Source organism: Fusarium coffeatum, assembly GCF_003316985.1.
Source record: "Fusarium coffeatum strain FIESC_28 chromosome Unknown BRIP53273_contig_221, whole genome shotgun sequence".
NCBI lineage: Eukaryota > Fungi > Ascomycota > Sordariomycetes > Hypocreales > Nectriaceae > Fusarium > Fusarium coffeatum.
In genome coordinates, this window is record NW_022158014.1 from 208,190 (window position 1) to 234,866 (window position 26,677).

General features: G+C 48.6%; 11 protein-coding genes across 11 annotated transcripts; 4 read left to right on the forward strand and 7 right to left on the reverse strand.

Annotated features, from left to right (window-relative positions):
- Nucleotides 1–12: 12 nt before the first annotated feature.
- On the reverse strand, nucleotides 13–1,814 carry FIESC28_09075 (uncharacterized protein; the record flags this gene model as incomplete). Its single annotated transcript, XM_031163212.1, has 7 exons — nucleotides 13–40; nucleotides 94–507; nucleotides 630–855; nucleotides 918–1,022; nucleotides 1,073–1,163; nucleotides 1,216–1,674; nucleotides 1,746–1,814. The coding sequence occupies 7 exons, from the start codon at nucleotides 1,812–1,814 to the stop codon at nucleotides 13–15; spliced, it is 1,392 nt and encodes a 463-aa protein (XP_031012790.1).
- A 1,477-nt stretch (nucleotides 1,815–3,291) lies between these two features.
- Nucleotides 3,292–3,996, reverse strand: FIESC28_09076 (uncharacterized protein; the record flags this gene model as incomplete). Its single annotated transcript, XM_031163213.1, has 3 exons — nucleotides 3,292–3,531; nucleotides 3,595–3,863; nucleotides 3,945–3,996. 3 exons carry the CDS (start codon nucleotides 3,994–3,996, stop codon nucleotides 3,292–3,294), a joined length of 561 nt encoding a protein of 186 aa, XP_031012791.1.
- Nucleotides 3,997–4,808: 812 nt separating this feature from the next.
- FIESC28_09077 (uncharacterized protein) lies at nucleotides 4,809–7,300 on the reverse strand (the record flags this gene model as incomplete). Its single annotated transcript, XM_031163214.1, has 2 exons — nucleotides 4,809–5,063; nucleotides 5,120–7,300. The coding sequence occupies 2 exons, from the start codon at nucleotides 7,298–7,300 to the stop codon at nucleotides 4,809–4,811; spliced, it is 2,436 nt and encodes an 811-aa protein (XP_031012792.1).
- Nucleotides 7,301–8,342: 1,042 nt separating this feature from the next.
- Nucleotides 8,343–9,314, forward strand: FIESC28_09078 (uncharacterized protein; the record flags this gene model as incomplete). Its single annotated transcript, XM_031163215.1, has 5 exons — nucleotides 8,343–8,494; nucleotides 8,560–8,918; nucleotides 8,987–9,141; nucleotides 9,200–9,216; nucleotides 9,263–9,314. The coding sequence occupies 5 exons, from the start codon at nucleotides 8,343–8,345 to the stop codon at nucleotides 9,312–9,314; spliced, it is 735 nt and encodes a 244-aa protein (XP_031012793.1).
- Nucleotides 9,315–9,431: 117 nt separating this feature from the next.
- FIESC28_09079 (uncharacterized protein) lies at nucleotides 9,432–9,977 on the reverse strand (the record flags this gene model as incomplete). The annotated part of the gene is made up of 4 exons (XM_031163216.1): nucleotides 9,432–9,559; nucleotides 9,616–9,663; nucleotides 9,726–9,864; nucleotides 9,933–9,977. The coding sequence occupies 4 exons, from the start codon at nucleotides 9,975–9,977 to the stop codon at nucleotides 9,432–9,434; spliced, it is 360 nt and encodes a 119-aa protein (XP_031012794.1).
- A 1,448-nt stretch (nucleotides 9,978–11,425) lies between these two features.
- Nucleotides 11,426–14,044, forward strand: FIESC28_09080 (uncharacterized protein; the record flags this gene model as incomplete). Its single annotated transcript, XM_031163217.1, has 20 exons — nucleotides 11,426–11,712; nucleotides 11,771–11,889; nucleotides 11,958–11,966; nucleotides 12,022–12,025; nucleotides 12,080–12,145; nucleotides 12,200–12,339; nucleotides 12,398–12,441; nucleotides 12,499–12,536; nucleotides 12,589–12,658; nucleotides 12,712–12,751; nucleotides 12,807–12,862; nucleotides 12,917–12,959; nucleotides 13,013–13,095; nucleotides 13,150–13,305; nucleotides 13,361–13,364; nucleotides 13,444–13,606; nucleotides 13,663–13,692; nucleotides 13,761–13,846; nucleotides 13,906–13,975; nucleotides 14,032–14,044. 20 exons carry the CDS (start codon nucleotides 11,426–11,428, stop codon nucleotides 14,042–14,044), a joined length of 1,521 nt encoding a protein of 506 aa, XP_031012795.1.
- Nucleotides 14,045–16,523: 2,479 nt separating this feature from the next.
- FIESC28_09081 (uncharacterized protein) lies at nucleotides 16,524–17,021 on the forward strand (the record flags this gene model as incomplete). Its single annotated transcript, XM_031163218.1, has 1 exon — nucleotides 16,524–17,021. The coding sequence occupies one exon, from the start codon at nucleotides 16,524–16,526 to the stop codon at nucleotides 17,019–17,021; it is 498 nt and encodes a 165-aa protein (XP_031012796.1).
- A 1,029-nt stretch (nucleotides 17,022–18,050) lies between these two features.
- FIESC28_09082 (uncharacterized protein) lies at nucleotides 18,051–19,238 on the reverse strand (the record flags this gene model as incomplete). Its single annotated transcript, XM_031163219.1, has 1 exon — nucleotides 18,051–19,238. One exon carries the CDS (start codon nucleotides 19,236–19,238, stop codon nucleotides 18,051–18,053), a length of 1,188 nt encoding a protein of 395 aa, XP_031012797.1.
- A 703-nt stretch (nucleotides 19,239–19,941) lies between these two features.
- Nucleotides 19,942–20,964, forward strand: FIESC28_09083 (uncharacterized protein; the record flags this gene model as incomplete). Its single annotated transcript, XM_031163220.1, has 5 exons — nucleotides 19,942–19,955; nucleotides 20,016–20,100; nucleotides 20,160–20,185; nucleotides 20,258–20,759; nucleotides 20,821–20,964. The coding sequence occupies 5 exons, from the start codon at nucleotides 19,942–19,944 to the stop codon at nucleotides 20,962–20,964; spliced, it is 771 nt and encodes a 256-aa protein (XP_031012798.1).
- A 568-nt stretch (nucleotides 20,965–21,532) lies between these two features.
- Nucleotides 21,533–22,661, reverse strand: FIESC28_09084 (uncharacterized protein; the record flags this gene model as incomplete). Its single annotated transcript, XM_031163221.1, has 5 exons — nucleotides 21,533–21,564; nucleotides 21,619–22,118; nucleotides 22,170–22,294; nucleotides 22,351–22,390; nucleotides 22,441–22,661. 5 exons carry the CDS (start codon nucleotides 22,659–22,661, stop codon nucleotides 21,533–21,535), a joined length of 918 nt encoding a protein of 305 aa, XP_031012799.1.
- A 386-nt stretch (nucleotides 22,662–23,047) lies between these two features.
- FIESC28_09085 (uncharacterized protein) lies at nucleotides 23,048–26,292 on the reverse strand (the record flags this gene model as incomplete). Its single annotated transcript, XM_031163222.1, has 7 exons — nucleotides 23,048–24,748; nucleotides 24,800–24,893; nucleotides 24,944–25,228; nucleotides 25,279–25,382; nucleotides 25,433–25,515; nucleotides 25,562–25,696; nucleotides 25,752–26,292. 7 exons carry the CDS (start codon nucleotides 26,290–26,292, stop codon nucleotides 23,048–23,050), a joined length of 2,943 nt encoding a protein of 980 aa, XP_031012800.1.
- Nucleotides 26,293–26,677: the final 385 nt, after the last annotated feature.

Consider the following 26,677-nt stretch of genomic DNA (forward strand, 5'->3'; position numbering starts at 1 on the left):
TCACCTGGGTCACTAGGCCACAGATGCATATTTTGTGAGACTAAACGTCATAAGTATGGACGAAGACAAGATTCCAAGGGTGAGATCACTTACTAGAGCACTTCATATTGGTTGTGTCTGCGGAAGTAGTGGGAACCACGACGGTATGGTTTCAGGAGTCCGTCGATAGAAGAGCCTTTCAACCGAAATGTTTTCCCGACGAGATCTCTAATCTTAGTAGAATCACGGAAGCTAGGGTCGAATACCAAGAGGTTTGTGTGGCCATCCATCTGCTTCTCGAACCCGACGATAGTCAGAGAGTGTCCTGTTCCAATCTTAGCCCTTGCGCTCTCTGTAAACGGTTCTCGCATCTTACCTGGATGCTGTAGATAGATCGGTGGTAGGTTTGTGCAATGGATCCGGTCCTCTACGCTGGTAACGCCTCCTTGGAAGTATCTCTCGATAGCTTCGAAGAGGTGCTGCTTAGACCTACCGCGTTCCGGATCTTTGAATGCTTGAACCGAACAACTGTCTATGATCAGCTATATTTTCAACATTAGATAAATGGCCCGTTCAACATACGGTATGTTTAGGCTCAGGAATACAGCTTGTGCCTATGTTTTGTAAGCAATTTGCAGATAAAGACATACGCAGGATATACTACCTCTGGTGTACCAATGTACTTCCGTGTTCCCCTGATACCTCCAGTTTCTGCTCTACCCTGAGCGTTGATACCACTATCCCAAGCGTTTTCGATCAAATTCTGGATCTGAAAGATATTAGGAAAGCTCTCGCCAAAGTGCTGAGAGCCTGGAGTTTTCGCAGAGATGATGTCAGATGTGAGCATCTGGATGTTTCGATAACCACAGAAACCACCTGGACTTGTCAGATACCCCTGAATCGATACATATACACAGTCACTGGAGGCAGAAACTCACCTTCCTGCTTCAACTTGGAAATATGCTGCACCGCAGGTCGGCAGACGTAGGCATATTGTGTTGAAGGGTTTTGTTCGAGGAGTTGAATTAGAACAGGCAAAATGTCTATTCTCCTGATCAGCTGTTATCCCCGTACCTTACGGAGGCATTCTCACCGTTATTAACGACTTGGCCATCTTTTTCAAGAAGATCTACGAGCCATGGGGGCATCTTCTTTTCATGTGCGAATCTGCCAAGCTCCGATCTCTACAACAGAGTTAGTTCACTGGCCTGAGCAAACTATCACGAATTCACATACCCCCAAACGGCCAGACTTTCGACGTCGTTCCCCATGCCTAGTTCGAGAAGAAGAACCTCTATCAGGACTCTTTGTGATACCAGCCTCTTCCCTTTTAGTTTTGTGGCGAGTGCGACTACTGGTGCTTTCACGACTGTGGCTCGACCTACTGCTGTGACCTGTCAGGAGGTCTTTCATCGCCTGGATAGCGCTGGTCTTTTGCTTGCGGGATCTCTCCCTAGTCGCTGTCGCCGATTTTCGATGTCTAGACGGAGCTTTTTCCGCGGCAGGCTCAGGTTCAGATCCAGGTCCTGGCTCAGGCGTTGCGCCCTGCGCCTCGAGCTCATGAAGTTCCAGGTGGAACGCTAGCTCATCAAGCTGGACAAGCTCACCGCAACCATCTTCTCGGCACACGACTGCTTCTGCGTTGTCGGTGAAGGGGGACTGTTCACCGTCTGGGTGATGTTTCTCGATATGCTGCTAGTCAAGGGAAGCATGTCTTAGTTTCAACTCCAAGGAAAGCAGCGGCTAGAAGATCGGCAAAGACACACTAAAAGAAGTTCAGGCTCTCCTTGTTCCGGCTCAAAGCCGCAAAAGGGGCAAGGATTTGTGTCGGGCATCTGGAGAAATGTTCCTTCCAATATGGAGATAGATAGAAGGACTGATGAACTGTGCGAAGAAACTGAAGCAGAAATGAGGAGTTGAGAATACTGAATATTAAAAGCGTCTACAATTTTTTGTATGCAGTAAGTCCTTTGTTGCCGTTGTTTTTTGCCCCGTAACAATAGAAGGTGCAGCGTCAGGCAAGGAACAAAGATTAAAAAGAAAGAGAGAGTTGGGCTTGGGCGCGGTGAGATGTCAAGTTGAGGCTGTGAATGGTGGCACACGTATCCGTCCTACGCACTTGCCTTGGGTACGGTGTTGTAAGGCCTGAACCATACAGGCAGGAGCGACACCCTTTCCTTTCTTTTACCCTAAACTTGACCTGAGCAACACTGAATCACCCAGTATCATCATCGGCTTCCATGTCTTAAAAACTAACAACCTATTAGACCGCCAATCTATCCTCGCCAACTCACAAAACCACATGGCTCAATGAGAACCTGCTTTATTTTAGTACAAAGAAGCGACCTGCGGATCTTCCCACAACAATGGTTTTCCATAACTACCTACTGTACAGTAGCGTCCCTGTCCCTCCCGGATGCTACCCTCTTGCATACCCGGGTTAACGCGACTCCGATAGCGGGACTGTCCGAATAGAGTCAAGACCCTTTCTAGCTAGATCGTGCATTTGCTCTCACATTCACATGATGGACCAGTGTTTTTAGTGACGCAGTGCAGTGCAGACCGCCCAAGGAGACAGGCCAGGGCAAACAATTATGGCTACTTTCCTGGGCCTAGACTAAGAAACAAGGCATTTCGAATTGTTGGGAACCAATTACCTGGCGAGCTGTCAATCGAACTGGGCTGGTCTGGCACCGAGAGGCTGGTGCCTCTAGATTCATTCTAGAAACAAGTCCAGGTACGTATCGGTAGTTGCACATCGCTGCATCCTTGCAAGTCCCGTCCCCTCTACGCCAAGGTCAGCATGTCAGTCAGTCATTCGAGGTTGGTCATGAATCAGGACATGCAGTCAAGCACGAGTCAGATAGGGAAAGAAAGAAGAGAGCAAGAGAGAGACAGAAATTTTCCAAGAGCAAACCCAAAAACCCTGACCCCCATTGATTTGTACCATATATACTCTAGTTGCAAAGGCAAGCAAAACGAGAAAGCAACGCAAGGATTCAAGCTGTACAGAGTACCGTGTGTGCCACTTGCAGCAACGGAGAATTTAACCAAAAGAGGGCGCTCATTCGCACATATCATGGCCCGTGTCCTGTCCTGTCCTATCCTGTCTAGCTGCCCTGTTCCTGACCTGAATCGCCTTGTGCCCTTGCGACCTCGTGGAACGATAAGGTCTTGGTCTTGTCTGGTGCTGGCTGGATTGGACTGAACTGGGCTTGACTTGTGGACCGCCCCGCGGCCCCAAATCAATCAATCATCGTGATCGTGATCGTTTGGCAGAATGTGCCTCTAGAAACATGTTTGCGATTCCTTTTACATCAGAATGCAGTTGCTCTTGGCGGGTGCCTCGCCAGGGTTCTGCGACTTCTCAATCTGTCCGATCAAGAGCTCGAAGGCTTTGCCGACGTTCTCGTTGTATCGTGCGCTCGCCTCGGTCCAGCCGCATTGAATCTTTTCGGAGAGCTTCTGTCCATCTTCAGGAGTGACCTGTCGTTGCTCGGGTCGCAAGTCGCTCTTGTTGCCGACAATGCAGATAGGAACGGAGTCAGTACCCTAGACGATGAGATTTTGGTTAGCTTGGTTGAAGCCCTTACTCGCATAACTGAGAGCACTCACCAAGTGGTTCAGAATCTTTTCACGAATGACCTGCACCATCTCGAAAGACGGCAGTGATGACACCGAATAGACGAGCATGTAGCCATGGATGCCGATAAAGTGCTTGGAGTTGAGAATACTGTACTCGTCCTGGCCTGCTGTGTCGACGATTTCGGTCGAGTAATCTTGTCCCTTGTACTTGATCATTTTGCTAAAGGTATTCTCGATCGTGGGATAGTAGCTGTCGACGAAGTGACCGTCAACGAATCGTACCGCTAGAGACGACTTGCCTATTTACGAATACTGTCAGTGAATTGAACGATCGAAAGAAAGGCAATTGTGCAAAGCCATCAACGGATCAAAATACTCACCGACGGAGCGGCTGCCGACAATAGCGACCTTTCTTTGCTTGGGAGAAGGCATGGTGCAACGAAAGAGGAGTGAAACAGAGTTTAAGCTGCTTATTTAATTGTTGAACGTCGTGTGATTATTTGCACCTGAATGATGCACGTCAGGGCGTACAGAAAGTGAGACCAACAGCTGAGTGATAGGAAGAAGGCAGAAAATTTAAGTAAACGAGTGCTGTTGATGACGACGATGAACTTGGACGTGGATGCGAATGTGAATGTGAGTGTATGATGTGTAACTAAAAAAAGGCCTGGAACTTCAGGTGCACGTCAAGTTTGGATGCAACTGCAAGGTCAAGCTACTGTACTGTAAAAGCCAACCAAAGAGCCAAGCCAAACCTGGGTAAGAGTGACGGAACTTCCTAAAAGACATTCCTGACGAGTGAGATGGAAGGGATTCAATCCAATGACAGGTGCAGTACAGAGTACCCCCCACCGGATCTGCTCTGCGGGCATCCTTCCATCCCCTCCAAAGACAAACCCCTCCCCCTCCCTTTTGCATCATAGGCCCTTTTTGGTGGTGACGCGTGAACTTGAATGACCTCTTCATAAGATGCATAATAGTTATGCATATAATTGGACCATGATGAGCCTCAATAGAATCACCCTGAACTTGGGATGATATCAAGATTGGTATTGCAGTATTCAGTTTGTCTAGCGATTTATATTTGGCTCTTGTCTAAGAACAGCTCGACTGGCCTAAGCCCAGGCCCTTATACCAGCACTGGCTCTGCCTCAAATCATGATATAAGCTAAAAGGGTTGTACTCAGAACAATATCACCCAGATGCGCATCCTCCCTATCCATATTCCTGTTTGGTATAGTCCATTAATGTCGTTGCCGTCGTTGTAAGTCATTGACAAGTCCTTCAAGCTCAGTCACCTTGTTATCAACCTCTTTGTACATGGCGATAAACTCCTTTATCGACCCAATAAGGCTTGGAAGCCCTTCTCTTCCTGCCTGCTCTGCGAATCGTTGCCGGGCTGCGTCTACCAGAGACAAATAGCCTAGCAAGATGGAAAGATAGCCAAATGCCACGCCAAGCTTTGCTACGCCTGGTTTCAAGTTTTCTTCCGAAGCAGCCTTTATTAAGAACGTTAGCGTATGTAAGTTAAAGTCATTGGGTTGTGTGGTTTTACCTTTTGCATCAGAACCCGGTACTGCAAGTATACAGCCACCAGGCCATCCAGTTGCTCGCCCGCAATATTCTCTCGTGCGTGTGGACAGTACTCTAGGATGTTGATGCCCATGCCAAGTACCAGCAGAAGTCCATCATATGTTTCTTCTTTTAGACGCGGACTGTTCATCGTGTCCAGGGCCGATTTGAAGCCTGAGAGAATGACTTGAGAAAGACTCGTCAACAGAATTATGTCGCTAAAAGCTGCTGCTCCGTGTGCCGTGTTGGACATATTGATTGACAACTTGAGGATTGCTGTCTCAATATCACCCGGCTTTTCTGGCCACTGCTGTAGACTGTTCTCGAGAAGACGAGCCACGTGGTGCGTCTGCTGCGCAACCCAAGAAATCTCATGCTCATCGTTCATTGCCAGCCCAGACTGAGATTCCAATATTGATACCACGAGAGCAAATGCTGCGTCAGTTCTTGGATCTGCCTTCACACAATTTCCGACGACGAGCTCAAGATCATTTTCGACACCCTTGACAACAACTGATGAATGCATTGCGTCGATTCGTTGGCATACAATGTTTAGTAGTTGCAGTGCAAGTGTTTGGGGCGAGAGCTTCTCAGGACGGCGTCCGTGCCAAATGTTCAGCTTTGTTAGGATTTTCTTTACCTCACTGAGTGAGTTTCTAGTTGTCTTGGAGAGTCTCATCTTGCCTGCGGCGATCTCATCAATGTCTTCGGGCACTCGTAGAAGCACACTAAGCAGCTCACTGAGCCCGTCGTTAACGAGCTGCTGTAGCAAGTGAGCCGCAGAGCTGAAGTTAAGGAATATGACGAGGACTGCTGAGAGGGCGAACCCGCTTATCACGTCCTTCTCCTGTCCGATATTAGCGGCGACTTTATCGCGCGTTGCGTGGTCACGAAATTGGCTGATGAATTCTTTGCGCTGTAGCTTCTGGGAAAGCTCCAATAATGCGCTTCTCCTCAAAGAAGACGGATTGCTGCTAGGGGTTCCTATCCGAGCAAGCAGATCCTCCATCTCATCGGCGAAGCGATTATTTGCCCCAGCTCGCCGTAGCTCATGCACGCTCTTAATTGCAGGTCGAATACCGTCATCTCCCATATCGTCATCGTCGTCTAGGCCAAACGGATCCGGGTTGATGGGCTCTGGGGGCGTAGCCAAGAGCGCATCCAGCTCTTCCTCAGTAGTGGCCATACCCATCCCCATTCCCTGGCTGGCCTCGCTAAGTTTTGAAGAGGATTCGCTCAGGATTGACCGTGATTGGCCGTACGTATATTTGACTCGTCGTCCTTTGAGTGCTGCTGCAGGGCGATTTCTCTGCCACATTGTCGAATCTTGGGATTGATTTTGCGATTGCGAGTTGTTTTGTGACTGCGACTGCGACTGAGACTGAGACTGGGACTGGGACTCTGACTCTGACTGTTGAGAATGCGTTACGCCTCCGTGGCCTGTGCCGGCATTTGAAGATGATGGAGGCCTGGTTTCCTCTATTTCAGGGGCCGAGTCTTCCGAATCCGTGTCGGCTCGTTGAGCAGCCAAAGCATCGATAAGTCGGGGACGTCTCTTCTTTGGTCTCGGCGGCTCATCGTCGCGACTCTTGAATGCAGGTGGCGCAATTTTGGAGCTGGTCTCAATGTTTGAGATATCAGACTTGCTTCGAGGCAAGGGCCGAGATCGCGCGATCTTGTCTTTGGGGCTCTTTTTCGTGATTGGCGAGCGGCGTGGCGCAGCGGCTTTTCCTTCGTTCTCTGAAGTCCCTCCTAATGGTCGTCGTGGTAGTGTAGCTGTAGAATTGGATAGTTTCTGAGGGATAGATGTTGGCTCCTCTCCGATTGCTTCAGGAAGCGCAGCTTGCTGTCGTTTTCGTTTTTTGGTATCTGTCGTATCGTGTGTCTCTGCTTTGAGCTCTTTCCCCAGTCTTGCACCGTTTGGTTCATTGGATCGACTGCCGACAGGAGATTGGGGCGATGGATCCGATGTTGATCTCGAAAATGATAGCTTCGATTGTTTTGGAACAGACTCGTCAGCAGCGCCAGGGCGGTTGGTTGGCGCAGAGAATGATTCGGCAGCTCGGAGGGGCATCGCGTCGCGCATGAAGCGCTTGCGCGAAGGTTTGCCATATGTCACGATCTTTCGCGGGACAGGCGCGGCCGGGCCATTTTGCGAAGCCATACTGGGCTTGGTTCTGAGTTTGTGGGGAGGACGCGACAGAAGTTGTGGTTGGGTTAGTTGGATAAGGTTAGGTTATGAAGAGGCCTATGATAGGCATAAGTAAAGGTATGATGACGATGTCAGCGTTGGAACCCGCCTCTATTTGTAGTTGACAGGCATGCGGCACGTTGCTACAGGTGCGGGTGCATTGAAAAGGATGGAATGAGGAGGCTCAGATGAGGCAAGAAGAATGAATTGATGTGATTTCAAAGGTTTTGTCAGTGAATCACAGTCACAGTCAGGGAAGGTTCCATTGATGGCTCATTGAAGGTAGGTTCCAATGCAGGCAGCTTTAGTGTGGCTCTTTGCCTCTATCTTTAGTGAAAGCTTAGGTAGGTCACTCTAGCCATTAATAAAGGTGAATGCTAAAAACAGCTCCTCTTGAAACAAGATCAACGGGACAACAAAGGTTAATGATTGGATTTGTGTTACACGACAGCACGTTCATTGATCATTGATTCTGTTTGAGCAGCGCAATGAAGGTGCAACAATTGCTCTCTCTTTTCATCTCCACTGTTATCAATTAAATTTAACTACTAACCAAATCGAACTTGAATCCATCCTTGTCAATGTTTACGGTCACCTCCGATATTCTACTGTAAATCTGAGCTTTGTAGGGTAGGGTCTTCCCCGCTGTTGGCCGATTGACATCCCCGTTTTGCGCATATGCATGTGGCTTCGTTAACCATGCCTAGGGACCTACTACCTTGGGTAAAGCTACTAATAGATTCTCTTATCCTCGGGACTTATTATATTGATAACAAGCTGAGATCTTCTCTTACACATCCAATCTTGTACTCGGATTCTCGTATCGGGCTAAACAGTCCATTCCTTGTTCACACTTATAGCTTCGATTCGACTGTTGCTTGCTCCGCTTGCCCACTCATAAATATTTGATCTGTGCAGCAAACCAAACCAAACCCCCGCCATTTATCAAATCATCTTCATCTCTACCAACCTCAAATCAAACATCATAACTTACCTAACATTACAGCTAACAAACATGGCTGACAAGACCCAAGATGCTCACACGACACCCGTCGGTCCCTCATACCGTACTCACCAGCAGAAGCCCAGTGCCACCGTTTCTGTCGACGTCAATCTAGACAATGTCCATGTCCTGCCTCAGACCCCTCAGCTTATTGCCCTACTGTCGTATGTCCACTTCCCTAATCGGGCACCTACACCTACAATATGTCGTGGAGCTGAGAATATCCCAGGATGATCCGTAGCAAAGAGACGGATCGAGCAGACTTTATCTTTTACTCCAACCGAATTATTCGTCTGCTTGTCGAGGAAGGCCTTAACCACCTGCCCGTCATTGAGCACACTGTCACTACGCCTATTGGCCGTACCTACAATGGTCTCATGTTCCAGGGCAAGATTTGCGGTGTGTCTATCATGAGAGCTGGTGAGGCTATGGAGCAGGGTCTTCGCGACTGCTGCCGCTCTGTTCGTATTGGAAAGATCTTGATCCAGCGTGACGAGGAAACCGCCCAGCCCAAGCTTTTCTACGATAAGTTGCCCGAGGACATTGCTGACCGATGGGTGCTTCTTCTGGATCCCATGTTTGCCACTGGTAGGACAACATCCCGTCCTTGTTCTACAAATTGTCCATGCCGCAACCCGTCTAACGCAATCGTACAGGTGGCTCCGCAACCATGGCTGTCCAAGTTCTCAAGGCTCGAGGCGTGCCGGAGGAACACATCCTGTTCCTCAACTTGATTGCCAGCCCCGAAGGCGTCAAGAACTTTTCTGCCAAGTTCCCTCGCTTGAGGGTCGTGACGGCTTTCATCGATGAGGTTCGCCATCTCGCTTGCTCGTATCTCTGTAGACACTTGACTAACCCGCTTTTTCTAGGGCCTCGACGAGAAGAAGTATGGAGATTCGTTCCACCTGATACGTGTACTGACCATTCGACAGCTATATCGTTCCTGGACTGGGAGACTTTGGAGACAGATTTTATACCATCTAATGGCGGAATCATTGCAGTGGTCATATATCATAACGAGTCGCAAGCGCAAGGCAGGGGTTTGTCGAGCAAAGGACGTAGCAAATGTTGGTATTGTTACAGGGCGCGTAAAAGAAACATTTAATAATCATCATCTCCGTATTGGTCGTCGTAGTCTTCCTCGACCGCCGTTCGGTTGCCTCGTCCAGCTCCTCCTCGAGATGTGCCACCGTAGCCAGGCTCGGCGTTGTCTTCCTTAGCGACGGCATCTGGTAAAAAGTCAGTCGCTGTTGATAGAGTCGCGCGTAAAGTGTTGTAGGCGTACCGGCCGCGTCAACCCATTCACCGTAAACGTCAACCGCAGCAGATAGATCTGTCGCCAAGTCAGTAAGGCGATGCGCCTGATGTAAAAGATGTTGGTAGCTGAGGCCGTACAGTTGACTGCGCATTGGAATTTTTGACCGCAGACACGGCAGTCTAGTTGACCAACACCAGCTTTCTTATCGAGCTTGACCGAAACCGAGTTTTCGTGGTTGCAGAAGAGGCATGCGAATGTGGTGGGAAGAGGGTCTTTCTGGGATTAGTGTAGTGTGAGCGCAAAAGTCATTGAGGAGAAAGACAATGAGAACAGATGCGACGAACCTTCTTAGGCCCCATGGGCTTACTCGAAGACTTGCGCTTGCCCATAGTGTGTGTGTCGTGATTCGTGCGCGACTGGAGAGTGGAATAAAAGAGGTAGAGACAAGCAAACGAAACGAAGCGAGAGAATGCGAAAAGATGGCAGTGGATCGGACTTGTCTGATGTCAAGCCTTGGGTTTAGCACAACTTGACTCTAGGACAAGGCACCAGTCAGGGATGATGGCGCGTTATCTTATCAGCTCCAGCGCGGCCAAACTCTTGGATTTTGGCACGTGCCTCAATTTGTTGCACTCGCCCAAACGTATTTGTTAGTGCACAAGCGCGCGGCTGTGGAATGGGAGGGGTGTCTTTAATGCAGCGTGAAAAGAGCAGAGAGAACAGTGGGGCTACTGTTAAGCGGGAAGAGGTACCGGATGCCCCGCCCCCGCCTCCCGGCGACCTCCGGGGGTTTAACACTCGACGCCGGGTTCCGTGAGATTGGAGTCAAGAGTGAGTGATGCATTCTTATCAGACTCATAGGAAGGAGAGAAAACAGTCTACGTTTCTGAGAGTTGAATCTCTGGAGAGATGAGAATTCTTTGTTCCTTTTCTGAATCATACACCGAATACATGCAAGCAGGGACCCAAGACAAGGCTTAAGACGGTGAGAGAACTAAGACACTCGAGCAAACAGTCAAAGAGCATCGTCCCGGGCTTGCATAAGACCTAGAGTGTAGAGTGTCAACGATAGGCCATCACCGTCATAATTAGTCTCACTTGGGCACCACTGCTTCACCTCCTAAACTACCCAGACGCAGGGGAGTTACCTTTCCCTTTGATATGGCGGGGTAGCGTAGCTCTAACTGCTAGTCAGTGGGGACTTATAGTGAGGCTTCCATCCTTATCATGTGGCCTCTTATCAGCGAATCGTGAACTGTCAATTGCCTGTAGAGTACAGAGTAGATTATGGCCATTAGACACTGTACCTATCATGACTTCTCCATGTTGGGACAGCTCCCCTCTCTTGTCTTCTCCTCTTCTCTCCTCTCTGCTGTACAACATCCATGCTAGCCCGATTACGGTGTCCCGTTACATGAAAGTTATGATCTTATAGGGGCTCTTCCCGCTGACCTGCTGACCTTGGAGGTGACAGATGAGGTTAGGGTCGTACATCTAGGATGCCTTTATCTTGATATCTACAAATTATGTATCATCTGAAGCTTTTGGAGGTTGGGCCTGCAGCCTGCCACAGCTCCCCTGTACATGACGGTTGTTGAAGAGCTCGTGTCACCATGTATTCCGCCGACCGCTCTTCCCGTTGTTCCGCCCTGCAATTTATTTTCCTTTTCTTGTCTGCTTATGAAAGAACCCTCTTCTCTTTTCTTCTTTCATCCATATCTTTTCCATACGTGTCTTTCATCTCTTCATTCAGTTGTTCACAATTGCAGCGACTGAACCTTGAATACCCTGTAGATACGCGTCCAATTCAACACTTACAACATTTCCCAACGCCATCATGGCTGCCAACGATCAGCAGTCCGATATGCTTGAAGCTCTACAGGAGATTCAGCGCACTCAAGCCCTACTCGTTAATGCGGTCGAATCACTTTCGGGTAGATCGATCGAGGATACTTCTGGAGACCAGGCCAAGAACAACATTCTTGATCTCGGTTCTCGTGAGGATGGCGAGGGGGAAACGCCTTCAGTAGAAGTTCCTGTTGCTTCTGGGGACAAATTGAAAGCTCCTGCGCCCCCTTCTGAAGGACAGCGCCAGCAAACCTTCACTTCGCGCATTATTCTAACGTGAGGATTTCCTCACCACCAACTTGACTAACACGGATCGCTCACACAAGGTAACTAGGACTTACCCAAAGCAGATTGGAATTAACCCTTTGCCTATGGACTGGGGAAACTCAGACCCCGTTAAGCGTGGCCCAATCGTAGTTTCAAGGGCTGGTTCTACTATTCGACGTCGTAATGGTTCGTTTGCCCGTGCCTGTAATCGCATGTGTGAGTTTGTGTTACTGACATTCGTAACCTGTGTATAGCTGTTGGAGGTTCGTTGTGTATCCTATTCTACTGACTTGATCCTTTGTTAACCAGAACGTTTAGCCCAGTAAGTCTCTACGTTACGTTGTTTGGAGAGAGACTATACTAAACAGAATTATAGTGGTGGTTCGTACTCGATTTACTACGCCCTTGCAGTCGCCAGCAACGAATTGAACGCCGATCACCGGTTTGTCTCCTCGCTCGAACAGAAAAGCTACGTTACTGACAGAAATACCAACAGACCCGACTTCACCAACACCGAGCCGGCCGCCAACATTGGTCCCTTTCCTCAATGGGGAGACCACAAGAAGATTGTTGCCATGGATCCCTGGGGACATCTTGCTCCATGGCTGTTCAAGGACACCATTGAGAAAGACAATGGTGAGCAAAGAAGGGATATATATAATATGGATATAAGTCATGCTGATAACTTTCTTAGTCGACATTCGACCGACTATTGCCATCACCAAAGCTCACATGAAGGTGAGTGTTCGAACGACTGAAGAATCTGGGATGCATACGCTAACGAACTCTCGATAGCTACCTGAACTCGCAGAGAGTGTGAAGGCCGGTCGATTGTGAGTCTGAGTTGGTCTTTTTACCTTGCGCCAGTCAACTAATCGATTATAGGGTGCCTGATGGTAAAGTCTGCCTGAACGATCAGGGTGAATTGGCAGTCACGAAATTTGCGGTCGAGCCGGTATGATCTTCCGATATCATGAGAGGAAGGCGCGACTGATGTTGAGATTTTAGGTCTGGTACCTGCCTGGCGTAGCAGAACGATTTGGTATCGGTAAGAGCGCAACTACAACTTGGTTTCATCTCGTACAAGTATTGACATGGTTTAGATGAGGCGACTCTTCGACGTTCGCTGTTTGAACATACTGGTGGAAGTTATCCAGAGGTAGGTCGAGGTCAAAGTCTGCTGTCATGGAGACTGTAAACTGACTTGTCCAAGCTCATCACTCGTGGAGACATCAAAGTCTTCCTCCCACCTATTGGTAAGTCTTGAATCGGTCTACATCAATTGCCCTGGCTAACTTGTTGATTCCAGGTGGTCTTACCGTCTACTGTTTCGGAGACCCAGCAAAGATGTCGGACGAGTCGGTTCGATTGTCTCTTCGAATTCACGACGAGGTATGTCCAGCTGAAAGAATCTTAGTATGTCCAGGCCAGCTAATTGGCGAATAGTGCAACGGTAGCGACGTATTCGGATCAGATATTTGCACTTGCCGACCGTACTTGATCTTCGGTATCGAGGAAGCCGTCAAGGAGGCACAGAACGGTGGTAGTGGTGTTGTCATCTACTTTAGAAAGGAAGGCCGAGCCTTGGGAGAAGTGACCAAGGTAAGTTTGCTGATCACTTTGCCAGTCAAGAAAGTGGATCTAACCATGTCGGCAGTATTGTAAGGACGAATTCCCCTCCCATCCCGTCCGGATGAGCAGCAACCTGCATGTAGATCTGGGGTACTAATACTGGGGCAGTGGTCTACAACGCCCGTAAACGCGGAGCTGATCGCGCATCGGACTACTTCAAGAGGACCGAGAACATTGCCGGTGTTAAGGACATGCGATTCCAGGCTCTCATGCCTGACATTCTGCACTGGCTAGGCATCAAGAAGATTGACAGGATGCTGAGCATGAGCAAGTGAGCGTTTGATGATCGAACACGTCGAGATGACAGACGGCTGACTATATCTTTAGCATGAAGCATGATGCGATTGTCGGACAAGGGTAAGCTGATAGAGGCTGACGAGTCGGACGAGTCATTGTCGATGCATGATTAACTAATATGGCTGTAGAATTCCGATTCACGAAAGAGTCGAGCTTCCTGAGGAGCTGATACCAGCCGATTCGAGAGTCGAGATTGACGCAAAGATCACAGCAGGTGAGTAGTCGAGGCCCAGAGTTCTACAAGCAAGACGGAAACTAACGGAGATCGACAAGGTTACTTTACCACCGGTAAACGTATGACAACCGAAGAGCTGCAGGCGGTCCAAGGAAGAATATGGGAAGAGTAAGTATTCTGACAGTACCATGCGGAGTAAAGCAATAAACTGATGACTGTGGCAGCTTTGATCATTAAAGCAAGTCAAATCAAATCAAAGCCAAGGCGGACGGATAGATACGGACGGAGGGACAAGACAGAAGAGGACAGACGTGGCGGGGTGCGTCAGCTTGTTCCCAAGTTTGCATGTTTCTGCAGGTCGGTCTGAGCCGTTTTGCGTGGGGGAAGCATCTTGATTGCTCCAAATCCATACGATGGCCGCGATGCCACGGTACCATCCCATCGTGGTGTTGGGGCTGAGCGTCCCGAACGAGGTACCCGGTCAAGGCTTTGGGTGGTGCAGGGCAAATCGGAGGATATGTTTGACCACCATCACCTGTTTAGGCGTCGTTTTGATACATTTGTAGAGGTTGCGAGATTTGAAGATGGACGTTGCAGTTGAGAAGTGGAACTCTGTAGTCTAGAGTAGAGTACGGATAGGTAGACGAGATGATTATTCCAACAGAGTTAGCACCGAATAATATTATGGGCCGCGACACCTTTAGTAACTGTAAGAGGCCCCGTAGTTCTTAACCGGTGAGGCGGTCACCGGACGCAAAATGAGTGAGCTGTACAGAGTAGAGTCAGAGTTGAAGGGTCCATCCGTCTGTTATCTGTAACATGAGAAATTTAATTGCTGCGACTCTTCTTGTATGGATGTCCCTTGCCAGTGAGTGGTTCTTGTCAAGGTACAGTGCCTAATCTCAGGCATCTATCCATGGCAGCGTACATACATGATACACGTGTAGGGCTTGTCTTGTGGTCACGGGCATGATCATGTATGACAGGTATTGGGTCGGTATGGAGTACATGAGTTAGTTTAAGCATGGACCAAGGGGAGAGAGAACAAACTGCACGAGGCGGAGAGACGAGATTAATTAATTACAACAGACCAGACAGCCTTGTATAGAGTAGAGACTCAAGAGTTAAATTGATTTAAATCTCAAAGATTCTATTATTATCACTGAGCGAAATACTCCGAAAGTTGGGTTGTCTACCCTTGCTTGTTGTGTTAGTTAGAGCACGATGACCGATTCATCAGAATGACAATGTCTATCCCAATAGAGAGAGTATAACCATGGAATCCATGTTGACATGCGACAATATGCGGTGCGATGTGATGTTACTGTACTCTGTACTCTGTACTGTACTGTATACGTATGCTGGGGCTGTCGAGATGATTGAATGAGACTAATTAATGATTGATGATTGTCCCGGATTGACATGGAAATCCATCTTGGCCTCAGGAACGAGATGAGGCCCTCCAGCGAAATGAGAGATGATAGTCAACTAATTATTCCCTTGTTCCCGCTTCTACGGATACGGACCATCGCATCACACACCCATCATCCTGCTTTTTACGTGGTGATGGTCATACAGCCCCTACACCATCAATTAAAGAGCCAATAACGCTAAAGGGACTTGGCCCAACCGTTTTCTGACATTTTTCTGGTCTTGTTTCCCCTCCCAAGTCAAGGAAGGTTTAGCACTGACATTCGATTGTGCGCGTCCATCGGAGGAGATCGAGAGGATGGATTGTCAGTTTGTTTTGATTTCCTTGGAAAATAAACAATTGTGTAGTCGTTTATCTGCACGGCAGTTTAACCGTTGCTCTGCCCATTAAAGCGGTATGCACATTGACGACCAGTTGGGTAGCAATGCGACAGTAGCTTGACAACTATTCCCATAGTTTTGCCTTACCGCCAGAAAGTAAAGACGTTTGTGACCACGTTCCATGGGCTCCGCTGGGTCCGAAAGAAGACCAAGTGCCTCATCAGGGCGAGTCATCACTGGCTTTACAGGCTACAAGCCCCAGACCCGAGTACCCAGGTACACCTGCACCCCTGTAAACCACCAACGGGAAACCCGCCTGCGGTCCCCGGGGCCCGCGCAAGCCTAAAAAAGGGCCCAGGGGTACAAGATGGAAAGGCCATACACCTCGAGACAGCGCAGCACAGCACAGCAAAAGCCCACGCACACTCTTTCAAATCAGTCAGTCTGCCAGATGTAGCCATAAGCCGACGACAAGTGGCAATCAGATGCCAACGTGCAGAATCTATCTGTACCTTTAACCTGTACCTATACCCTGCGCTGGGCATACGTGCTTCCATTCTATGAGGCATATGGACTCTACTGACCCCTGCTACACCATGAGTTTGCTCAACTTGCGGTGCACACACACGCATGCAAGACAATGCCACATCGTCTAACCCTTGTCTTCTGCATGCCCTGCTCGTCTTTACTTTACTTAGCTTACCCGCTGTGGACTAACCGTAGCCGTGGTAGCTTAGCTCTGGCACCACGAGGAGGTTGATGTGGATGCCTTGATTGATGCGTTGCACTATTCATATGTATATTGAACCTTCTGCCAGCACATCCGGCCCCGTTCAATCCTTCTCTCGTTTCTGTTATTATTCTTCATCTTGTCCTCAAATGTGAAGCCATCTTCTTCCTTCACTCAACATCAACATACCAACTTACAATCACTCACTCACTACTCAACAACAACTACACAACAATGGCCTCTTACACTCGAGACAGCCGAAGTGCGGTGAGAGCTCAACGACGAGACTCTTCATCTTCATCATCTTCACACACAATGTCAAACCGTCAAAGACCACGCCTTCTACGCTCAAGTGCAACTGAACCTTCAATCACCGTCTCCAATGCTACTGGAAACTCATTTGCTGGTCCTGAGTCGCCACATAGAGCAACTGATCTTCTCAACCGTGTTGCCGTCTATTCTCCGTCTCCCGAGCCCGCCTCCACTCCAGCTGCCATCCCACGCCATTCTGGACCCATGTCCATCTGCCGTGATCATCGCGAGCATTCTCCTTCCAGCAGCCCTGGAAGTCAATCCGTCGCCATGTCCGACTCTCCTTCCGGTATGATTTGCAGATTCATCACGAACTCACCACAAACTGACAATATCAAAGGTTACTACTTCAGCTTCCCCAGCTTTGAGGAATGGAACACAGAACACCAGGACGACATGGCCAAGGACTCTGATGATTGAGCGGTGGCGGAAAAGATGGTGAGGGGATCGAGACCAAAGACCTCAAACCGAACAAGGACACACGACAACATCACAACACAACACAGCGACATCAACACCGCTAAACTAAACTCATAACGAGTTAGCATCTAATGGTTTTCGCTCATGGCTATGGCTCAAAGAAGAGCCATTGGCAGCGAAGCCACAAACCCCATTGAAAGCAGCAATGCATCGCCTACCAACAACCCACGCCAAAACTCTCACTAAAGATGAGATGAGTCGAGAATGAGATTGTGGCGGGCTGAATGCGCTTTGGGACTAAGGTTTATCTTGGGTGGATCATGGCAAAAGGCTTCTTGGTAGAAGAGAAGCGACGCTTGAAGCCAAGCGATGCACGATGAGATGAATGAGGAATAGTTTCACTCCCCAAAAAAGGTGGAGTTGAAAGGGAAACCGAAGAGTCTGGGTGAAGCTTAAAAACCCCATTGACCTCGACTACGAATCCAGAACGCTTTAGATCCTATTTGGACAAAGCCAATCGAAAAAACAGAAAGGAAAACAACAAAAAAACAACAAAAAAACAGACAAACAATGTACAGCACGGAAACTCAGTTCGATCTCATAATCTATAAATCCTAGTTGCCAAGTATATAAAAATAAGATATGACATATCTCAATGTTGAAGGATTCTCGCATAAAAAAATAAAAAAAGAGTGACGACGTCGTAAGCCGCAATTCTTGTTTTGGTGCCGTGTCTCACAGCCGAGACGAAAGGGACTATCGCTACACTACACTACTGTACACCGGATGCCGTATCAAACATCCCGTTAACCCTGAGGTCACAGTGCATAAGTCCAACTTCCCTGAAACCCGCTGATCAAACCAAGATGTGGCCGGACATTTTATGCGATCATTCTCATTCTCAGATACTTATCAACACCAAACACTTAACATATCTATTGTTTAGGTGGCTCTGCTAATACCTTGCTTAGCAATGTTTCGTAATCCATTCGACGTCATTCATTAAGAGATCCTCTATCACCAACCACCTCACGATGATCTCTTGGCTTCAGCCCTCTTCTGTCTAATCGCTGTACTACTGATCTTAGCTGCAAAGTCATCCGTCTTACTCACCCCTTCCTCAGCAATCTCATCAGCATCAAGCACATCAATCTCAAACACCTCAAGTGGCTTCCAACCCTTTTCTGTCCTACGATCATTGATCGCCTTGCCGCCGCTGCGAGTCTCGCCAGAAACAACAATCGCATCGGCATCTTCCTCGTGAACAGGTGGGCCAAAAGGATCACGGAGTACTATACATCGCACTTTGACTCTTCCATCGCGAAGAGTGGCGATTGTCTCGTCCGGTGTGGTTTGTGTTGGAGGTGATGTAGCCGTTGTATCATACTCGAGTAATGTAGAGAGAAATGACAGAACGGTTTGAGTACGTTCTGTCCACGGCTGTAGCTCTTCTGCGTATTTCTTCTTCGCGAGTAGCTCATCGCTCGATATACCCACGATAAGTGTGCATGTCTTATCAGAGTCCTTGGGAGGAATGTTGAGAAGGAGGGCACTTGCATGAAGCAGTAATTTGTGGCCGGGATGTAGATGATCAAAGGTGCCGCCCAGACAGACGGTATTGAACCCTTGTCGTGGTTCTTCTGAAGAAAGCTTCTGCTCTGTTGTCAAGCTGATTCCACCTTCAATAGCCACAAGTTGATTCTGCGTAAATGTCTGTTTCTTTTCCGCAAGCTGAAGAAATGAAGATAATAACTCATATCCTTCTTCACAGCTGGGGTGATATACCATCTCCCATGATCTAACTTTTGTCGCAAACGCAGCTAAGTCCAACACAGCCGTGCAGTTCGCCTCAAATTGAGCCTCATAATTGGGCTCATAGCGTCGTCCTTTCTCATGATCAATGAGAATAACTCGCACATCCACACTCCCTTGTCCAGCTCCCACGTCAAGGGGGATATCTTCCTTTGCGCAGATAACTGATGTGAGAGTGTAAAGTCCCGCGAGAAGGGACTGAGCAGTTGACCATGCGATTTTCTTTGAGTTGGCTGATGGACCAGTAAGAATAGGGAGAGCAAGTCCGATTATGAGAGTTTGAGGAGAAGATGCGGACTTGAGCTTTTGAAGGACGGATGTTACAGGTGCGCGATAAGCAGCAGAGAGAGTTGATGGCGATGGAGGTTGAGGAGGTGAAGGCAGTAAGAGAAGTGAGGGAGCCATGATGAGATTCGTCTTGTTGTGAGAGTTGAGTTAAAATATGATGTTTGATTTGAGTCGGAACTATCTAGGTATGTTAAGTGAGCAGCCAGTTCGCAATAAACTCTCGTTGTGCAGGTATCGTATCATGAATACAATACAGCTTCCAATGGACAAAACAGCTGACGTAACTGACATTGGACTGAACTGTGGTTGGCTAAGGGGAGACAAGACTTCGGACACAAGACTCCAGCTAAGCAATTAGCATAGCAAAAAGAATATCAATGTTTTTTATTTATTTATTTAATATATAAAAATAGTAAGTAAATAATCACTAAGATTCTCTCTATTAAATAGTAGTCTTGTAGTAGTAGATAATTGCTAGTTCTAGATACTTTAATAGAGATCCTGCGTTTATTCCTGCGTCCGACGTCTTATTTCCCCCCGAGGGTTGGTAAGATAAGTGTGGCGCCTGCCAGTGGCGCGTAGGCCCACTCGACCGAGAAATTTGCAAAAGGAAGGAACGACCGGCACGTGACGGAGTGCTCTTGCCCTCAATTTTTTCCACTTTGATAAAAAAATTGTGGTTCAACTGTTCTTCCGGCTTCCGAAGTTCTGTGGAATTCGCTTAGACCTACTACTCACACAAAGATTGAAATTATCTCGCCCCTCCACCACTCTCTCACCAGTACCATCTCTCCAACGGTTCACATACAAGCCAGCAAACATGGCGGTTGGAAAGTGAGCATCACCCTCGACAAACAGCGATAAAGAAGACAAAGGGCTTACGCGATATTTCAGGAACAAGAGACTCTCCAAGGGCAAGAAGGGCCTCAAGAAGAAGACGGTCGACCCCTTCTCCCGAAAGGACTGGTACTCGATCAAGGTTGGTGATCTCGAATTCCGACGCGCATCAATTCATCAAGGCTAACTCGAATGATTCAGGCCCCTAACCCTTTCAACGTCCGAGAGTGAGTTGCGACCGCGAAACCGATAAAAATTTGACAACTCTGTGGGACATGGCGATTAACGATTTTTTACAGTGTCGGCAAGACCCTCGTGAACCGAACCACCGGTCTCAAGAACGCCAACGACGCTCTCAAGGGCCGTATCCTCGAGGTCTCTCTGGCCGATCTCCAGAAGGATGAGGACCACTCCTTCCGAAAGGTCCGCCTCCGCATCGACGAGGTCCAGGGCAAGAACTGCTTGACCGCTTTCCACGGTCTCGACTTCACCTCCGACAAGCTCCGATCTCTTGTCCGAAAGTGGCAGACCCTCATTGAGGCCAACGTCACTGTCAAGACTACCGACGACTACCTCATCCGCCTCTTCGCCATCGGTTTCACCAAGCGACGAGGAAACCAGGTCAAGAAGACCACATACGCCGCCTCTTCTCAGATCCGTGCCATCCGACGCAAGATGACCGACATCATCCAGCGTGAGGCTTCAAGCTGCACCCTCACCCAGCTTACCTCCAAGCTCATTCCCGAGGTCATTGGCCGCGAGATTGAGAAGTCCACCCAGGGCATCTACCCTCTCCAGAACGTGAGTAGATACCTTGTCTCTGGCCACCGTCAAACTTCTCAAGCTAACACACACATCACAGGTCCACATCCGAAAGGTCAAGCTTCTCAAGGCTCCCAAGTTCGACCTTGGTGCCTTGATGGCTCTGCACGGCGAGTCAGGTACCGATGACCAGGGTCAGAAGGTTGAGCGTGAGTTCAAGGAGCGTGTCCTCGAGGAGGTTTAAAAGGATTATTTTGGCAGGTTGGCGCGGGGTAGGCAATAGGGGCCTCGCGGCGAATAAACTCATCCCTACCAAATTGTTTCGGTCGTCAAATGGCGTAGCATCACAAAAGGGAGCTCGGGGATTGGTTCATGTTCCTTTGAATGGTAAAAACAAACGTTCAGTCAACACGCCGAATGATTTATGACGTGTGACTTGTTACGAATCGGATGCTGTGATGATCTAGCACTGGTCGTGAGGGACATTGTAAGATGAGCGCCGTAGTAGAAATCCACCCTGATACCCCCCCGAATTGCCCACATTGATTGCATCCTTAAGTGCCAGCTAGCATTGTGTTTTTTCTGTTATCAGATATGTTGGTTTTATACGTGTAGCTTTGGGAAACCAGTATCACAAACTCATTCTATGAACTCATCACACTACGTCTTCCGGTTTGTGTTCACATATAATATTTTTTATGTCTATCTATTTGTTGTGTCAGGAATAGGGTAAGTCTACGGAGGCTATTGAAAATATTGTCCAAACTCGCCTCAATTAGTGGAACATGACCCTTAGACGGAGTTCAGCTGCGTCACTCAGGGTGCTGGAGAAACTCAACCACAGCTAACAAAGGTTAATATGCAAATCGGGTCCCTGTGCGAAGCAAAAATCACTTACCTTGTCTAAAAGCTTCGGGCTGCTCCGAGATGAGCCAGTGACCAGCATCAATATCGACAAGTCGGAACTTGGGGAAGAATTGTCCAATCAGAGGCAATACGTCATCCGGCACATACTTGCTCTGTGTACCTCGAACAAACAGAGCGGGCTTCTCGAAACGGACCTCGTTGGGGTTTTTGTAGGGGAAGTCTCCAAGGTTGTCCAATGCCTTACCAAGAACTCCGAGAGGGATACGGAACTTGCGCGTCTTCTCACCCTCGGGCATATGCATGTTGCCTAGAAGGAACTGTCGGATGGGCAAAGACTCCTCATACTCACTGAGAATCTTGTCGGCCTCAGATTGGCGTGTGACACCGGCTTCCTGGATTTTCTTCATAGCCCGGACGTATTTGGGGAAATCCCTGCTAAGGGAGACATCCACAGGCGCATTATCAACGGCAACGATGTCAGACACAAGTTCTGGAGAGCGAAGTGCCAGGGCCATCGAAGTTTTGGCTCCCCTGAGCGACGTCAGTTCCCTTCTCGACCACCTTCAAGTGATAGTGTCTTACATTGAGTGACCGATGAGAGTTGTATCCTTGAGACCATGGCCCTCAATGAACTCGGCTACATCCTGAGCCATGGCGGGATAGTCATGTCGATTAGCATGAGGCGACTCGCCATGATTTCTGAGATCCTGCGAGATGGCTTGAGTTACAATTGCTCTTTTTGGACTTGGGTGGTGTCGCATACCAAGGCGTATACATATCTTCCTAGATCTCGAGCCAGCGCTCTGGTTTTATTGTTAACTCATTGTACTTATAGTTGATGAGCCAGACTTACTTGCTGATAGCTCTATTGTTCTTCTTGGATCCAAAAAGACCGTGGAGGAAAAGAATAGGAGAGTTTCTCTTGTCTGTTTTGGGCTGCGCAGGCTCATGTAGATCGTATACCAAAGGGCCAACAGACTGGGAATAGAGTCTGGAGCTTACAGCTGTAGCTCGGAGACCCTGGCGCCCAGCCAATGGGGCTGTAGTCGTAACTACCCTTCGCAAAGAAAGCATGATTCTTATCACAGCAACTACTTGAAGACACTGAGCAAAGCCAATTAATTGTGTAGATCTCAAAATTGCCGTTTTTGGTAAAGCCTCACCGATTTGCACCGGTATACTGCATACTTGCATATCTAATCTAAGCACTATGATGTCACCCCAGCTATTGAACTTCCCAAGACAAACAATTCAACAACATTCAACCTTTTGTCCGAATAATGAAAACAAGCAGACCAAAAATAAAGAAAATTCAACAAAAACCCCCAAACAATGATTCTGTTCTCAGTATTCGATCTGTTGAGACAAACAGTAAGAGGAAAGATGTGAAAACGTGAAAAGAGTGTGGATGTACAAGGAAATATCCATGGCGATGAACAAAAGATGTACGGAGGAACAGCTTAACTATCCCAGATGGCACCAAAAGCCGGCAGACCGCGTGTCTCAAGACCGTACACGACCTTTTTGGTGATTTTTTCGTTTGCTATGATTATCACAGCTTCGGCCTCGAAACTCTTGGCTAGGTTGTAGCCCATTCGCACGAGATCTGGCCGACCCTGGGTTTTCGTATTCCAGATTACCGCGTCTGGAATAGCATCGCGGACTTGACCGACAAGCTCTTCACCAAAGGTTTCTTCGGGTCGCGGTGTGGACCAGATCAGCTGTGTAGGACATGGCTGCTTGACTATATGTCCCAGTAGCGGACCAATCCCCGAGCCTGTGGCGATAACCACGACACGGTTAAAGAGAGTTGAGATACGCATCACCCCACATGTCGGAACACCACGCACCCAAATCGTCTTGGGAGGATTCTGGACACAGGAACGCGTCCAATCGCCAGCATTAGAAACTACCAGCGAGTAGCCCTTGGCGTGATGGTTGGCCTCTGGGTTGGGTATCGTTGCAAACGAGTGCCATTCAATCAGTGGTCGCTGAGAGATGCGCGTGAAACTGCCATTCACAGGAACGGTATAATCAAAATGCAGTCGGACTGCATGATCAGAAAGCACTTCAGCCTCGACTGCCACCTTGCGCAAAAAGAACCACGAAGAGGCAATGCTGAGAGTTGCCACCACCAAGAGCCAGAAGTCTGGAGTCTTAACTGCGGCAAGCCCGAGATCTTGGTCACGAGGTCGAGAGTCATTGATGGCTAGAATCGTGCGGGCCCAAAACATACCCAGCGATGTCCAGCCAGCGAAACGGTGGAAACGCTCGAAGAGGTTATGATAGTACTTCCGGAACGAGGGCCATGCGGTGGCTACCATGGAACAAAGCAGTGCGCATAGAATCCATGATACGAACTGTGTCGCCAAGGAATCGGTCGCATGACTTTCGCAGAAACCTGCATTGCAGATTGTCCCACGGATCGTCGAGATGACTAGCCATGCAGTAGCACAAACACCTGCTCCAGAGTGCACACCACCCAGATGGTAAATCTTGGCGCATCGCACCCTCACCCAGAGGGGCAGTCTCTTTGGAACCGAGCAGAAGACTGTATACAGGATGTTGATTATTGTTTCTTGTCGCACCAGCACTGCGACTGCAAGATTGATAGCGGTAATGATACCCAACCACTCCGACTTGAGTTGGAGGAATATCACACATATCAATGCCGCCAAGTTGAGCAATGCGATCAAACTGAAAAGAGTACGATAGACGATGAAGATTCTCCGTCTTAACCCCCTGAGCAGTCGGGGCATTGTCTTATCAGGCATACCGCGTTCAAGATCCAACTTGTCCGACAGAGTTGTCAGAGTGGACATGGAAGATTGAGATTTGAGCTCAACATGAGCGTCTGGAACCTTCTCATTCTCGTATGATTGCGCTGCAGCGCTCTGTTTAACCAAGGCCAGTGCCTTGAGGCTATTCTTGTCGACTTTGCCGTTCGGTGTTGATGGCAACTCGTCCAAGAGGTGGAGGTGTGTCGGGACAGCATAATAGGGCTGGTGCTGCTGCATATGCTTGATCGTGGTGGTTACATCGCAGTTGCGTGGGGTGGTGAATCCATGGATCTCTCCGTCGATCAACAGCGTAGCCGCCTGAGACACACCAGGCGCTGATACCAGACATGCGGTCACGCCGTCTAGCTCTACACGGAAACCCTTTACTGAAGTCAGATGGGGATGGGAGCTCAAGTTTACTCTGATACGTACCTTGACTTTGACTTGGTCGTCAACTCGGCCGAGAATCTCGATTGAACCATCAGGCCGCCAGCGACCGAGGTCTCCAGTGCCGTATATCATCGATCTGGTTTTTGTGTCAGTGTTTACTCGAGCAGACCGGAAGAGGCTACTCACCCATCTCTGGCGAATGGGTCTGGCTTGTATCTCTCGGCGGTCTTGTCATCAAGCCCGATATACCCTCGAGATACTCCAAGACCACCAGCCCACATCACTCCAATGGTACCCATAGGCATTGGCTTGCCTTCGGTGTCGAGGATATATATTCTGTTGTTTGGGGTTGGTCTCCCAATCGACAACTCCTGTCCGACAATGTGCTTCTGCATGGTGTTCACTATCGTCGTTTCGGTTGGTCCGCAGCAGTTCCAATACGTGCCATGCTTTGCCCACAAGTCGGCAAGTCTGCAACAGTCAGTGACACGTAAAAGAATATGGCTTGAGAAGCGACATACCCTTTTGTGGTGGGCTCTCCGGCTGTGGCAACAGTTTTTATTCTAGAAAACTGTGTTGGGCGGTAGTTAGAAAGAATCGTTGGTGTGCAAATGAGCACATCGATCTATTTTGGCATAAGTTTGTGAGAATGCGTCGAGTGATGGGATTACCAACCTGTTCAAGAGTTTGTTTCCAATTGGATCCGCGAAGTACGAGGGTGCCCCCGTTGCAGAGGCAAACAAAGATTTCCCATGCAGCTATTTCGGGTCAGCATTGGCAACAATACGAAACAAAGAAACTTACCCATGTCAAAGCTGATGTTGAGAACCGACCCAACGGAAGTGCCCGCTCCCACACCCAGGTTACCGGGAGACAGGCACACGAGATTGGTGACATTCTTGTGAGTGACATCGACTCCTTTGGGCTCTCCTGTGGTCCCTATGATGCTGTTAGACGAATCGATGGTATATTTCGAGTTGAGCAGCTGACATACCGGATGTGTATATCACATAGCAGCCGCCTTCTGGCCTTGCAAGATCGATATGAATGTCCTTCTCAATTGGTAAGGTCGCTACTTCATCAATAATCACCACAGTGTGGCTGTGATGTTGGGAGGTGACGCGGTGCTTTGTTGAAGTCAAACAAAGAACTACACCACCCTTTGACTGCTCCAATACTCGACGAATAGTTTTATCAGGAACAACTCCACCGTCGAGAGGAACATATTGAGCGCCGCATGATAGGATTGCCAAAATGCCAACAACCATATCAATTCCTCTTTTAGCAATAAGAGGAACTCTCGAGTCAGGACAGACACCTTGAGCAATGAGATATGTCGCCAATTCTTGTGCTCGGTTCGCAAGTTGACTATATGTCAACTCCTGTGAATCTGTGAGGTCATGGAGAGCTGTACCATCTGGAAAACGTCTCGCATGGTGATAAAATGCTGAAGTGACCGTCGAGAACGGAATATCTACACAATCGCCCTGGCCGAGACCAAGGATAGAGTCGTGTAGGACATGGTCCTGTACCATATTCGCCATGGTAATCGTGAGGGGAATTTATCAAGAGCGTGAGGAAGAGGCGAGAGAAGACAATGGGGATTGTTGCTCTCTGATGTTGACCGTTGAGTTGACCCTGAGATAACGGGACCGACTTATATAGGCTTCATGGCGTGGTGGCAGTGGCAATCCGCCCTGAGAGCGATGTTTCGTTCTATCTATTACAATATCGATACTCATTACTGCCGGTTTCTTGTTAATTGAACCGTCTTTCGGCCTGTCTCCACGGATTGACGTCGTTGGGAGATATGGAAGCTGCCCTGATGCCACAGCAACTTCGGTTGCAGTTCACACTACAGAGAGATAGCGGACCCAAACTGTCATAATTGCTTCTGCATTCCTCACACGCCCGCCCGGG